At 32.6% G+C, this 16,150-nt stretch overlaps 1 protein-coding gene across 4 annotated transcripts in view; it reads left to right on the plus strand.

Moving 5' to 3' along the window:
- Positions 1 to 16,150, plus strand: part of KCNT2 (potassium sodium-activated channel subfamily T member 2) — a 399,106-nt gene that overhangs the window by 198,989 nt on the left and 183,967 nt on the right. For all 4 annotated transcript variants that reach the window (XM_050782689.1, XM_050782710.1, XM_050782700.1 and 1 more), the window contains exon 13: positions 15,440 to 15,548. In XM_050782689.1, coding sequence (XP_050638646.1) covers positions 15,440 to 15,548 — 109 coding nt within the window. The remainder of the gene's footprint in view (positions 1 to 15,439; positions 15,549 to 16,150) is intronic.

Genomic DNA, 16,150 nt, shown 5'->3' on the forward strand with positions numbered 1-16,150 from the left:
CTACATAAAATTTTGTATTCTTTATTAGAAAAACAGTAAATAATCATGAATTTGAAAGTGCCATAGCAGATGACTCAGTAAATTTTTCTTTTTTCTTTGAATGGCCAAAATTATTTAGAAAAATTATTAAGTGTAATTTCACTGTGATCAAAATGCTTTCTGACTACTCTAGATTAATGTTATTTAAAAACAATAAAGCACATGACATATGCTTTTTAAAGAAGATGCCCAGTTTTTTTTATACGATGGTTACATTTAAAGATTTGGCAATCATTAAAAAGTCAGGAAACAACAGGTGCTGGAGAGGATGTGGAGAAATAGGAACACTTTTACACTGTTGGTGGGATTGCAAACTAGTTCAACCATTGTGGAAAACAGTATGGCGATTCCTCAGGGATCTAGAACTAGAAATACCATATGACCCAGCCATCCCATTACTGGGTGTATACCCAAAGGAATATAAATCATGCTGCTATAAAGACACATGCACATGTATGTTTATTGTGGCACTATTCACAATAGCAAAGACTTGGAATCAACCCAAATGTCCATCAGTGACAGATTGGATTAAGAAAATGTGGCACATATACACCATGGAATACTATGCAGCCATAAAAAAGGATGAGTTTGTGTCCTTTGTAGGGACATGGATGCAGCTGGAAACCATCATTCTCAGCAAACTATCACAAGAACAGAAAACCAAACACCGCATGTTCTTACTCATAGGTGGGAATTAAACAGTGAGATCACTTAGACTCTGACAGGGGAACATCACACACCGGGCCCTATTATGGGGAGTGGGGAGGGGGAAGGGATGGCATTGGAAGTTATACCTGATGTAAATGATGAGTTGATGGGTGCTGACAAGTAGATGGATGCAACACACCAACATGGCACAAGTATACATATGTAACAAACCTACATGTTGTGCACATGTACACTAGAACTTACAATAATAAAAAAAAGAAAAAAATAAAGATTTATAACATCATAATGCTAATTATCTGCAAAAGTCTTGCAATTTTTTAGGGTTGTAGTTTTAGTCAACGTTTCTACTATTAATATACATATTTTAGCTCATTTTTCTTCAAGTCCAATTAATAAAAAATGGAAAAAAAGATCTATTTTTTTTGACATTTAATAAGTCACTTTCATGTGGTTAAGCATTTTGTGCATATTATGTCATTTAATACCACAATTTGTTCATACATGAGAAAACCAAGTCTGAGAGATGTTCAATAGATTTCCCAGAGTGACAGTCTAAATTTTACCCAGTTTAGTCCAAATCCCAAACCTCTACCTTTACAACAAACTTCTCCCCACGTTGATAATAGCTTAGCTTATTATTCAAGTGGCATACATATTTGAAAATAAAAGTGGTACTACTGTTTAAATATTATAATAAGAATGACATATATACATAGTTTCTGGTATCAGCTCTCTGTTCTACTCCTTTCCATCCTAGTTTATCCCTTAAAAAATATATATTAACTTTGTACCTATTAAATTATTAATCTACTTTATATCCTTGCCCTGTAAGAAAATGACATTTTCTGACCTCTTTTTTCCTCTGACTTTCAATCTCAATTTTTCATTTCCCAATTTTCATTTTTGAAGTTACATTTGTGCATTTGAAGACTGATACCATTTACCTTTTGTTCTCTAAACAAAATGAGGACGTCTGCCATTATTTGATGACTCTGAGTGTCCAACTCAATAAACATTTAGAATTGCATGAGTATGAACATATTGTTTATTGAAGACCCAGTGATCATTTTGATTACATTTTCTTTTTCCTTTTTGTGTTGCTTTACTCAAAATTTTCAAAAGCAGCTATATATTTTATGTGTTGATTACCATACTGTACATTTGTGTGTGCTGGGGGGTAGGGGGCTGCTAACTTATTTGTAAAGCTCCTTTTTACCACTCACTATTCTGTTGTCTTGTCATATGTTTACAGGTCTTAGTTTATCTAGCTTCAAATTTCTAGGAGGCTAACTGATGTAATCTGTTGCCACCCACTCCAAATTGAGCATAGTATTCTGTACAAGGAAGAAAAAGCACCCCAGTATAACATTATCTCCATTTTCAAATATGATTCCTTCTTTTCTAGTATTCATTCAACAAATATTTATTGAGTATTCTGTACCCCAAACACTGACATACTAGCTGAACATACAGTTATTAACAAAACAGTAAAACATTTTCATTCTCATGGAGCTTATCTACTAGTAGAAGTGACATTAAGTCCTAAGTGACATCTTATGTACTAGTAAGAATTGACATTAAATAAATGTGTATAATGTTAGTGAAAAGTATTAAATATGGTGGGGAGAGAGCATATCAAATGTTCTGAAAGACAGACATTATAAATTGAATCATGAATTAAAAATCATTTAAGATTAACCTAAGATAATCATAAAGTTCACTATTTATAGAACACATCAACACAACAGCATATTAGAGAGCTCATACATCATATCAGAGAGCTCGTACATCATCGTCAAGTATAATTTATCCATGGAATGCAAAAATAGTTCAACATACTAAAATTAATAACTGTGATAAACCACATTAATGGAATAAAGAACTTAAAAATATATTCCCATCTCAATATACTCAGAAAAATCATGTAACAAAATTTTCCATAAGAGTGTATCTTTAGTAAAAAACACAGTAAATACAGGGATTGGTAATATCCACAGTTTCAGGCATCCTCTGAAGGTCGTGGAATATATCCCCCACCCCTGTGGATAAGGGGTAAATATTTTATGTAGAAAACTATAAAGATTCCAGAAAAAAAACTAACTGTTAGAACTAATAAATCAATTTACTAAAATTACTTGCATTCCTATACACTAACAATGAACCATTAGAAGGAAATTCAGAAAATAACTCCTTTTACAATAGCCCTCAAAAAGAATAAAATACTTATAATTAAACTTAATCAAGGAGGTGAAAGACTAGTACACTGAAAACTACAAAACATTGTTCCAAGAAATTGAAGGAGACATAAATAAATGGAAAATGGAAAGATGTCCTGTGTTCACTATTTCCATCAGAATCTCACTGGCCTTTTTTTTTTGTTTTAACTGGAATAGTTAAAAAAATCCTGAAATTAATATAGCACCACAAAAGATCCAGAATAGCCAAAACGATCCTAAGAACAAAGAAGAGAACAGGAGGTATCACACTCCGTGATTTAAAAATATATTTCAAAGCTATAGTTATTAAAACCATATGATACCAGCATAAATACATGCATATAGACTAATAAAGACCCTAAAAATAACCCTATGCATATATAATCAACTGATCTTTAACAAGGTTGTCAAGAATACACAATGTGGAAAGGATAGTCTCTTTAACAGAAGGAAAAAAGGAAGGAAGGGAGGGAGGAAGGAAGGAAGGAAGGAAGGAAGGAAGGAAGGAAGGAAGGAAGAAAGGATGGATGGAAGGAAGGAAAAACAGAAGGTGGGAAGAGAAGGAGGAAGAGAGCAATGAGGAAGGAAGGAAGGAAGGAAGAGAGGGAGGGAAGAAGGGAGGGAGGAAGGGAAAGGAAGAAGGGAAAGGAAGGAAGGAAAAGAAGGAAGGAAGGAAGAAACAAAGGAAGGAAAGAAGGGAGGGAGGGAGGAAAGGAGAGAAGGAGAAAATAAAGAAAGAAAGAAGGAAAGGAACAAAAAGAAGGAAAGAAAAGACATTGAGATCTTACATCCTACACACACAAAAAAAATAGACTTTAACTTGATCTGAAATCGTAAAATTGAAACAGAGGAAAAGCTTGACTTTGGTCTTGGCATTGATTTCTTGGTTATAACACCAAAGCACAAGCAACAAAATAAAAAATAGACAAGTGGTATTATGTCCAGCTAAACAAAATGAAAAACTTATGCATAGCAAAGGAAAAAATCAAAGTGAAAAGACAACCCGAAGAATGGGAGAAAATATTTGCAAACCATATATCTAATAAGGGATAAATTTCAAGACTATATAGGGAACTTCTATAGCTTAGTAGCAAAAACTGAAACCAAACACACACACACACACACAAAAGGAAATAAGCTGATTAAGAAGTAGGCAAATGACTTAAATGGAAATATCTCCAAAGAAGATATACAAGTGGCCAAAAAGTACCATGTTTGAACAGATGATCAACATCATTAATTATCAGGGAGAGGAAATCAAAACAACAAAGAGATATCACCTTATATCTCTTAGGATTGTTGTCAAAATCAAGATACAAAGAGTTGATGGTGATGTGGAGAAATTCAAAACATTGTCCACTGGTTGTGGATATATAAAATAGTGAAGCAGCTATGAAAAACAATATGGTGGTTTTTCAAAAACCTAAAATAGAATTGCCATATGACTCAGAAATCCCACTTCCTGTGATACATTCAAAGGAATTGAAATCAACATGCCGAAGAGATGTCTATACCCCTATGTTCATTGTATAATGAACAATGTACAATATGCCAAGAAATCAAAATAAACAGTGTCCAATAACAGATGAATAGAAAAGGAAATTTGGTTTATACTGCCAACAGATCTACATTAGAAAAAAGTTGAAGAAAGTTCTTTAGCAAATAGAAATGATGTTTTATGACACTCTGGATTCACATGAAAAAATTAAGAAAGCTAGAAATGATAAATATGTTGGTAAATATAACTTGAAATTTAAAAAATATTATTTATTGTTTCAAGCAAAAATAATGACAATATTGTGGGATTTATAACAAACAAGTAAAATGAATGACATTCTAGCATGATGACTGAAAAAACGGAACATAATGTAGTGAGATTCTTTATGCATTATTTGAAAGATGGGTGTAATATATACTGGTGTATGTTATAAACCTTAGGGTGGCCCTTAATAAAGATTTTAAAAACCTATATGATTAAGTGGAACAATAAATGTATTTAATGCAAAAGGCAGCAGTAAAAGGGAACAAAGAATAGATGGGATAAATAGAAAAATAAGAGGATGAAAATGATACACTACACAAATACTAATCATACATAAGTGGAAGGTAGCTATATTAAGCAAAGAAAACTCATATACAAGAACTCATACCAAAGATGAAGAGAAATACTTTGTATTGAGTAACGGATCAGTGCATTAAAAAAATAACACTCCTAAATGTGTGTGTGTGCTATATATATAAAGAAAACTCTCAAAATACATGAAGTATAAAATGGCATAACTGAAAGGAGGGGTAAAAAGCTACAGTTTGTCTTATAATTTTCAACACTTCTATCTTATCAATCAATATAAAAAGGCAGGAGATCAGTAGATTTATAACAAACTTGAACACACTGTCACCAGCTTGATCTAATTGACATGGAATATTACACTAAAAAATGGAATTCCAGTGTTCAAGCACACATGAAACATTCACAGAGATACATCATATTCTGAACCATAAAAGATATGGCAGAGAATTTAAAACCTACAGAATATGTTCTCTTATTATAATTGAATTAAATGAGGCATTAATAATAAAAACACAGCTGAAAAATACCCAAATACTTGGAAATAAAACAAAACATCCATAAGCAACCCATGAGTAAAAGATAAAATAAGAAGAACTATGATGAAAATGCAACACATTAAATTGTGTGGAATGCAGCTTTACAAGCATCTGAAGAGAAATTTGTATCTTTAAATTTTTATATTGGAAAGGTTCAAAATTTAATAGGAAAAAGGAATTGGAGGCAACAATTATGGACTTTGAAAGTGTTTTCTGTACATGAGCGCAATGAAATCGGGCAGTAACTGATGGGTAATGTTTGATCAATGAAAGCTTTGTTTCCTCCTTTTCCTTTTTTCATTTTTTTTTTTAAGTGGGAAAGATTTCGGTGAGTAAATATGGTAAATATCTACTAAAATTGGTCATGAAAGAATATAATAGGAGGTGATCTTATGCAGGAATGGAAGGTTTTTCTTGGATAAGGGTGTAAAACTTTCATCTATTTTAACAAACGGGAAAAGAGTATATATAGATAGAGATGAAGGTATATTTGTGGCCCCATGGAAAAGAGCTTGTGGAAGTTGATTTTTCTTGTTTCCATTTGCTTAGTGAATAACAGTTGAGATTATCAGGGCAGAGGGAGGCTCCGGGCCCTTGAGAAACACTGGCAAGTGGCAGAGGGAAGATTCACATCCCAAAGGAGCAGAGAAAGAATTTATAATGGAAAATTTTCTACAATAAACGTTCTAAGTAAAGAAAGGTCAGAGGCCTACAGTCTGGAGGAAATCTGTCTAATGTTTATTCACGCTGAGGGGGGAAACTTTGAGGCATCTTAGGTATTTGACTCCCAAGGCTTTAAGTTGTAACTCTGAAAAAAAAAATGTTTTTATTCCCGGCTCATGCTGCTGACTTTCCTCTTAAATGTCAAAGACATATTTATTCTTGATTATTACATGCATTTTTGAACATATGGTATCTTAGAAAAGAAAGCAAACAATCACCAAGCACTCAGTGATTTCCCTTCATGTACCCTTCTGACAGCATGAGAAAAGAGCTGAAATAAAATGCTTGCTACGGAAACTTTTTCACTGTTTTTTTCAATTATGTTTTGTTTTAAGAAGATCCACCTCAGGCACTGAAACAAGCACACAATCATCTGTACTATGTCATTCCCTGTTGAAATGTACCTTAGATTCTTTTGGGAGATTTTGCAATTTTATTTATGTCTTTAGTCAACCCAGTGGTTAGTGACTTGTTTTCAAAAATATTTTCCTTACCATTCTCAAAAATCACAGAATTTTAAACTTGAAAAGATACCTCGATATCCCTAATATAACTGAGTTTTCAGTACACTCAGAAATAATTTTTGGTAAATTTTTGACAGATGTACATCACTGGACTTCAGTTACACGCTGTCAAGATAATCTGACCTCTTTACGAATCACTTTATTATTCATTTGACATTTGTATACCAGTGAGTTTCAAGAGGTTTTTGGATAGTGTGGTCATGACTGTGTTAAATTGAGTAACTAGATCAGGGAAAATTCAAGAGGCTTAAGATCTGGAATTGGATTTGGTGTTGAGGGAAGTTTTCTTCAAAACCTGGGAGAGGATTTAAGTAAGTAAAACATACAATTTAAGGCGTGTATCATTCTGGATGAATTACTCTAACTCAGACCAAGGACTAGGAAACAATACAGTGCTTCAGCTTTCAGAAAGAGTACAAAATGAGTTTAGCTACTCTACAAGGAAAAACAAAAAGTAAGCTTTTGAATTGGCAAGTCCCAAAATTTCTGGTAAGATTTTGATAATATATATGGAGATTCCGACAGGCAAGCAGGTTTTTATCATTAAGTATCTGTAAGGAGTGGTACATTTTCAGTCACAAGAGTGGGAATCAAAATCAGAATTACAGTCCCTGAGAGATCATTGAAAAAGCAAGGACGTTTTTTCCTAAAACTAGAACCCAAGGTAATGTTTCAGTCCCAGATACACTGTTAAATCCCTTCTGCTGAAACTTGGCAGGAGGACAAAATTATATTTACAGCCATACAAGTTTGAATGCTGAGGCCCAGAATGCTAGACCAAGTCTTCTTTTAATTTTTTGTTTTTGGACTTTAGTGTAGATTGTTCATGAAGACTAGGTCATTGTCAAGTCTATAGGTTGGTTTAATTAGACTACAACTAGTTGGCCTGATGTTCTACTTTCTAATAGCCAGCTATTCTATTGTAAAATGCAGCAACATATTTTAATGGTAGAGTATTTTTTAGTGATTTTGGCTGTTTTCTTTTAAAGTATTTTTATTTAAGAGCACTTTTGAATTATTTTTGTATTTAAAATAAAGATGTACCATATTTGAAACCTACTTCTCTGAAGACATCAATTACAATTAATCACAATGAAATGTACCATTTTCTTAATTCAGTCATAAAGTTAGGTCAATTAGTTATAGATGATAGATACTATGGATCCTCTGTATCAGAATTACCTTCAGTTTTTGATATTACCTGATATATGTATATGTAATCTAACCTTATACTTTTTAACAGTCTACATATTAGACCTGGATGTTCTAATTATGAACAAAATAGACCCTGAATTGAAGGTGCTTTTGAGTCCAATCTACTGTGAGGCCTTCATAGGGATTTCTGTGAAGAAATTGCTCTCTGGGCAAGGAATACATTTGGCAAGAATTGTTTATACAACAATACATTAGAATGTTTTCAAGATAGGTTTGTTTCCAGATTGCCATAAGACTTTTTTTGTTCTTTATAAGTGTTTGTGATTAGTTTGCTCAATCACCTATAAATTTTGGACAAATCTATCTACATGTATTATTTTAAGTTTTACAATTCAGTTTCACTTTATATACTAGTAATCTTAAAAAATAAAGTGTCCAATGAATAAGTTAGCAAGATATACTCAAAGTATGTGTGGTAAATACATCAATTTTCAAGTGCTGCAGATGGATTTTATAAATTAAAAATTGAAAGGAAACTGATGCCTTTGATCAAACCAATGTTTTATCACTTTTAGGTGACAGACTCTAATTGAGAGTCCAATAAAAATTATAAATTTATGGATAGGTAAATAATTCATGTATAAAATTTCATCTAAAATGTCTGAGTTCTTTAATGGGTTCTTTGGATTTCAGTAAAATAATTCCTGCCATAGGTAAAGTTATTTATTGTAAGTCCTCAGAACAACAATCAATATCTTTTAGATAGTACAATTTATTAAGTTGAATTTTATGGAGACATTCTTCACTAATTTAATTTTTAGGCAAACTGACTTTTTGTAAAATGTTCTGTTTCACAGTAGCAATAAACATCCAGATGATGTGATAGTGTCCCAAATTACCTACCTTTATTATTACAGCATTTTTATTCTAAAGTTATCACAATAAACATTTTACTCTATGGTTAGAAATATGGAGCACTTAAGGATGAATTTGTCCCCAAGAAAATTAAAAAAAAAAAATCAATCTTATCCTCTGCTTTTAGAAAAAAATGAAGTGAAATCATGTTTCTTTGCTAGTTTCATTATCTGTATTAGGAAAATTTTTCTTTTGTATTTCTCATGTGATATTTATGCCATGTTATATAGCTCTTTTCCTTTTTCCTCACTTAATGATCCACTCGAAATTATTGATGTTTGTTCTGTTTTGTGAGGGCATAAATTACAAATAAAACAAGGAAGATTTCAGAATAGGTACTTTATCCCATGTATTCAGGCATTGAATTGAAATATTTACTAAATGCTTTCTATATGCCTAATGCTCATTGTATTATCACATTTAATGTTCAAACTATCGATATGAAGTAAATATTGTTTTTCTTATTCACCTGTGATATGCAAATGAATGCTAGGTTCTGGGAATAAGCTAGGGTGAGCAAAATGTAGACATGGCCCTTGCCTTCACAAAGTTTATAGTTTACTGAGGACCAACTTTTCAAAATGTTAAATGTTAGATGGGGTTAATTGTTTACAGAATACAATGGGATCAAGTAGCATCATCTATCCTAGTGTACCAGCAGTCAGAAGAAAAGGCTTCCTAGATAAGTGACGTTTTAGCTGGGATGAGAGGCATTAGTAGGGCTGAACCAGTAAAGAATGTTCTTGGCAAATGGTCCTAGGTGAGAAATGCTGGTTATCTGAGTGGAGAATGTGCATTATCACTAGGTGGAAGAATGCAAAGACTGAGGAAATAGTTTGGGAAAAGTTTAATAAAGGTTGTTGTACGCCTTGTTAAGAAGTTTGAATTTGATGCCGAAACAAAGGAAACCACTATAGGATTTTAACAATAAGAATTTTGGTTGGAAAAAAACTTCATCTGATAACATTACAGAATTAGTGAAAAAATGTTATAAAGCTTGAGATAGGCTGACTGGGGGGCTGTTGCCCTTACTCCAAGCCAGAAGTGATAAGTTTTTAGATCAGGTTATGGCACTGGTGCTGGAGAAAAGTGGAATCTATTAGATCAATATTTAGAGGCATAATCAACAAGATTTGAGAACTCACTAAATGTAAGGTAAGTGAGACAGAGAAGCTGATGATTTAGCATCTGGTAGTATTTTCCTTTGGGAAAAGGGAGGACTACCAGTAGCAAGATGATTTCGGTTTGGGATAAGAATGTCAAAGGACAACCAAGTGTGTGATGTCAGATAAGCCAAAGGAGGATGTTTTAGGGAGCCAGTGGTCTACAAGTCAACTGTTGCCAAGGGTTAAGATAAAGAAGAAAAGCAAGTTGCACACATCCATTATACAATAACCAAAACTTCTGTAAGAAGAATCAGATCCATGGTAAGTTCCCTGTACTCATGTGTTTTGTAAGCTCTGAAGTGAAGATTAGAGCCCAATGTTGGTGACTCTATAGATCATGCTTTTCTCACTTACTTTTTAAAAAATAAACTAGACTTTTTGTTGTTATTGTTAAGCCATTTTAGGTTTACAGAGAAAATGGAACAAAAAATATAGAGAATGTCCATATCTCACCCCTTACACTCCTCTCCCCCTACACCCCATTTTCCCATTTTTATCTTCCAGTATTGTGGCATGTTTGTTGAAACTAATGAACCAATATTGATAAATTATTTAACTAAAAACCATAATTTACATTAGAGTTCACTCTTTGTATTGTATATTCTGTGGGTTTTGATAAATGTAATATGACATACATTCACCATTATCATATCACAAAGAATATTTTTAGGGTCTTAAAACTATTCTCTGCTTTACCTATACATCCTTCCGTCCTTTCTTTTCCCCAACCTGGCAACCACTGACCTTTGTACTATCTCCATAATTTTGCATTACTACAATGACATATAGTTGAAATCATGCATTATGCAGCCTTTTCAGATTGTCTTTTTTTCACTTAGCAATATGCATTTGAGATTTTGCATGTCTTTTCTTGGCTTGATAGTGTATTTCTTGCATTGCCGAATATTCCATTGTATGGATGTAGCACGGTTTATCCATTCATTTTTTGAAGTTCATCTTGGTTACCTCCAAGTGTTTGTAATTATAAATTAAGTTATTTTAAGCATGTGCATGCAGGTTTTTGTAGAGACCTACATTTTCTATTCATTTAAGTAAATACTAAGTATCCCAACTGCTGGATTATTTGGTTAGAGTACATTTACTTTTGTAAGAAATTGTCAAACTGTATTCCAAAATTGATGTATCATTTTGCATTCCTTCCCAGCAATGAATGCAACTTCCTGTTGATCTATGTCCTCTCTAGTATTTGGTGTCTTCAGCACTTTAGATTTTAGCTATTATGAAAAGTGTTTAGTGATATCTTACTGTTTTAATTTGCAACTCTCTAATGACATGTGTTGAATATCTTTTCATTCTTCTAATCTGTATATGTTCTTTGGTCGGATGTCTGTTCAGATCTCTTGCCCATTTTAAATTCAGTTGTTTGTTTTCTTGCTATCTACATCTTTGTGTTTCAACATGTTTAGTCCATTAGCATTTGATGTCATTATTAATATGGTTAGATATAGCTCTATCTAAATTGTTTTCTGTTTGTTTCCTCTGATTTTGGTTCCTGTTTTCCCTTTCCCACATTTTTTATTATTTGGTTTTGTAAGGTATTGAATGTAGTATACCTATTGGCTTTTTAGATATGCCTTTTGAATTTTTTTTCTTTTTTGTGAGTGCTGTAGGGATTACAATACACATTCTTACTGCTTCATATCAGATTTGTGTCATTGTTATACCACTTGTTAAAATTATAAACTTGCATGTATTCCTTTTCTACTGTCCCATGTTATTGTTGTTAGATGTAATAATTTATCCATAGATTAGAAACTACACTAAACAATATTATAAATTTTGCTTTATTCAGATTATATATTTTATGGAAATTAGGAGGAAATGTTTTTTATAGTCACTACAACATTAAGCATTTGTTACTCTTGTTTTATTTCTGAAGTTCTTTCTCCCTGCTATCATTTTCCTTGAGCTTACATAGTTTGCATAAACTTTTCTTGTAGTATGATTCCAATGGCAGTACATATCCTTAGATTTCTTTATTTTAAAAAGTCCTTTATTTCACCTTCCTGTTTGAATGGAGTTTTTGCTAGATACAAAGTTCTGGTTTCATAGCTTTTTTTCCTTCATTCTAAACTTCAGAATTTTTTCCAGGGTGGTTTGGCTTTAATGATTTTTGATGAGAGTCCTTGGCCATATGACTCTTTCTTTGGGTGCTATCAAGATTTTGTCTTCATTTTTGTTTTTTAACAGTTTTAATACAGTGTGGCTAGGCGTGATTATCTTTTTATGTGTATAGTTTAGATTTTGCTAATTTTCTTGAACTTATAAGTGTATGTCTTCTACAAAATTAAAAAGTTTCTAGTCATTATTTCTTCAAATCATTTTCTGCTATTTTTTCTCTTTTGTTTTCTTTTTGTGAATTCAATTATATTATGTAAGACCTTTTTACCGTGTTACACAAGTTCCTGAACTCTGTTACCTTTTCCTTACCTCTTCTCTTTGTTTTTCAAATTGGGTAAATTCTATTGATCTATGTTCAAGTTCACTGACTCCTTTCTTCTGTCATTCCCAATCTATTTCAAAGCCCATATAGTGAATATGTTTTTTCATAAACTTCGGCTTTTTAATCTAAAAATACTTTCTATTACTCTGCTGAAATTTTCTTTTTTAATTACAAGCATGTTTTTCATTACGTTACTGATCATAGTTCTAGTAGAAGCTTTAATTCCTTCTCTGCTCATTCTAACATCTCAGACTGTCTAGTAGCTACCATCTATTGATTATCATTTTGTTTGTTTCCCATGCAAATAGGTCACATTTTTCTGGAAATTCACGAATTAAATAATATTGCATTGGATTTTGTATATTGTGTTATGTTGCGGAGCCTTGGATTCTACTGTATTCTTCCAAAGAATGTTAATGCTCTCAACTTAGCACAGGCTAAGTTGCTTAAACTCAAAATAAAGAAAACTCCATCACCATTGGGGTTGGTACTGCTTCACAAATGTCAGCTCGGATTGTTTTTATGCTTCCCCATGCATTCATGGTTCAGAGGTCAGCCAAAGTTGTTTACACTCATTCACAGAATTTGTGGTTTCTCTTTGCTGCCTCTCCCTTTTCCTGTCTCTGGTGGCTCTGGTTGCTCCAGGCTCCATTCTCTTGTTGTTCTGGCAGGTTTTCTATGGAGTTTTAGCCCACTTGTGCGGTTGTGGTAAGCAAAGCTGCCCTCAGGTCACAGCAGCAAAAACATGGAAATTATGACATGCAAGATACTTCCTCCAAGTTTTAATTTTCCTCTAAATTCTGCCTACTTTAGTTGATTTACTAGGGCCTTTATATGCTTGTTCTACAGATTTTTTAATAGTTGTCATATGCAAGGACAATTTACTGGGAGCTTATTCTTTCATATTGATAAGGCTCCTGACCTCCTCTATTTCTTCTTTTATTATTAATGTTACATTTTTTGCTGGTGTCAGCAGATAAGTCTCACTTTAAATTTTTTCTAAGAAATTCATTTTTCTTCTTTACCTTTTATCCTTAATGATATTACTTCTACTACTACTAAGATGATACACATAATAAGAAAAACAACTTATGTTTTTTCAATAACTGACTGCCAACCTCTAATAAAAGGTGTATGTGTGTTGTCTATTTCACCACAGAAATCCTGTAAGATACATAATATCTACAGTTTACTAATGAGGAACTTTAACTTGTCCAAGTCTAATTAGATATTGAGGGATGAAGTAGGGTTAAAAACCCTACAATAGCCCATTATCTTCAGCACAATGCTAAACATAATGAAATAAAATAAGATAAAAATCATAACTTGGCATCCACTTATATAGTGGTTTACTTTCTATTTTTTTTCCTTCTCCTTTAAAATTGTGTACTTCTAGTGAAAGAGAAATAACAGTAATCCTCCACTAAATTATCTATAATCCTCAAACCTCAGATTTAAAAGCATGTAAAATGGATTAACAATTATTCACTTGATGAATCTTAGTAGAATTATTAGGCTCATTCTGATATTTGAACATTTGCCTGTAAGGTGCATATGGTCCATGTAAACCATGCTGGACTACCATTCATCAACTTTCATGTAACTTAAAGTTACTATCATATTTTGGGTTGCTATAACAAAATAGCACATACTGGGTGGATTATAGACAACAGAAATGTATTGCTCACAATTCTAGGGGTGGGAAAGTCCAAGATCAAGGAGCCAGCAGACCTAATGTCTGATAAAGACTGGCTTCCTGGTTCCTAGATAGTTGTCTTCTTGCAACATCCTTACGTGGCTGAAGAAGTGAGGGAGCTCTCTCTTGGATGTCTTTTATATGGGCATTAATTCCATTCATGATGACTGCCCTCATGATGAGGTCTATCAGAGGCCTCATCTCCTAGTGCCTTCACAATGTGGGGTAGGATTTCAACGTGTAAATCTGGGGAGGAAGTGATCATTCTGTCTATAGCAGTTTCCAACCATAAAAAACAGCTTCTTCTGTCTACATTTGGATAAACAGTCCCTTGTGCCTATCTGTATTTTGGATCTTCCTTTCCTTCCACTAATAGTGCTGTCAGATAGAACTTTCTGTGGTGATGAAAAATTTACATACCTCTGCTTTCTAACATGGCAGCCACTAGCCATGTGCAGCCTTGAGTATTTGAAATGTGGCTAGTGTGATTGAGTAATTAAATTCTTAACTTTAAGTTTAGACACTTCAAATTTAAATAGCCTTATGTGCCTGGTGGCTGTTATATGGACAGTGCTACCCTAGAGCATTTCCGTGCTTCCTTTTCAAAAATGTATTAGCTAACTCTGTGGCATATTTCTCTAATAATCTTCCTTGAATTTTTTCAATTCATTGAATTTATTGGGTGACTACTATGTAAAGGAGTTCGTGTTAAGCATGGTTTTGATTCCCTTCCTTAGTCTATATGTCTTTTTAAAAACTTTTTTGATATATTTTATTATATCTAAGAGTTTTTTATGTCTTCAAACATACCACATAGGTACACACACACACACACACACACATGCACACAAGTCAAATTTCTTTTACCTTTACTATTATATTTTAAAAAGTAATTTTCTAAGCATGTTATTATTATACATATGTTTTTTATTTCTCCTTGGAAATTCCTATTACAAATTATTAGTTTTGCTACATGTCTGAAAGCTTCTGACTGCTGGAATTTTCTAGGAAAATTATTTTTAAGTCTGTCTAGCTATTTTTTCTCTTAATCTTTTCTAATATTCTAAGTGCTAGCAATTAGCTATGATTAAATTAGCTATTACTATCTTCTTCTATGGAAATAATAGGTATTCTTAACAAGTCCTCACAGTACTTTTTATGTTTAAGTTTTAACTATGAATGTGACAAAGCAAACTGATTGCTTATTTTTACTTTATATATTATAAAAATTGTAACTTATGATATTTTTATTTTGATCACTTCAGGATCACCAAACAATTTTGAGAGCATGGGCTGTGAAAGATTTTGCTCCAAATTGTCCTTTGTATGTCCAGATATTAAAGCCTGAAAATAAATTTCACATCAAATTTGCTGGTAAGTTTTTATCTTGCATGAGATCCATTGAATTTCCTGAAACTCCTATAGTGGTTTAAGAGTTAAGTCTCTGAACTAAGTGGCAACTTAAAATATTCAAGATTCTAAAGAACTGAAAATGATTATTAAAACTAATTTACTTGATATGAGAAGATTTATCCACTTTAATATGTTACAAGGTAACATTTTTGCTTGAGTCTTAATTTTTTTATGTAACTTGGTGATTTTAGTACCTTAACGTACTGGATACCTTACTAAGCCTAAGTATATTAGCAGTAGTAGATTTATGCATAATATAGACACAAATTTCAAGTGCCATATCTACTCATTTATACATAGGTTTACACATAGATGGGTAATACTTGGCTATCGTTGGTTGTTTAATACACACATAAGCTGACCATGCAATAGACTAATATATTGAAATGTATTCAGGTATATTCAAATAGAGTTAATTTAGGGAGTAGATTTTGAAAAGATTTCAGAAAAAGATGCAGGTGAATTTTTTGAAGGTACTGCTTTAAAAATGATAGATCACATGAGACTAGACTTTGAATTGTTAGAAAATTGAACAGCAAAATTGCATTTTTTTTCTTAAATGC

The sequence above is a fragment of the Macaca thibetana genome, chromosome 1, assembly GCF_024542745.1.
Source record: "Macaca thibetana thibetana isolate TM-01 chromosome 1, ASM2454274v1, whole genome shotgun sequence".
NCBI classification, from domain to species: domain Eukaryota; kingdom Metazoa; phylum Chordata; class Mammalia; order Primates; family Cercopithecidae; genus Macaca; species Macaca thibetana.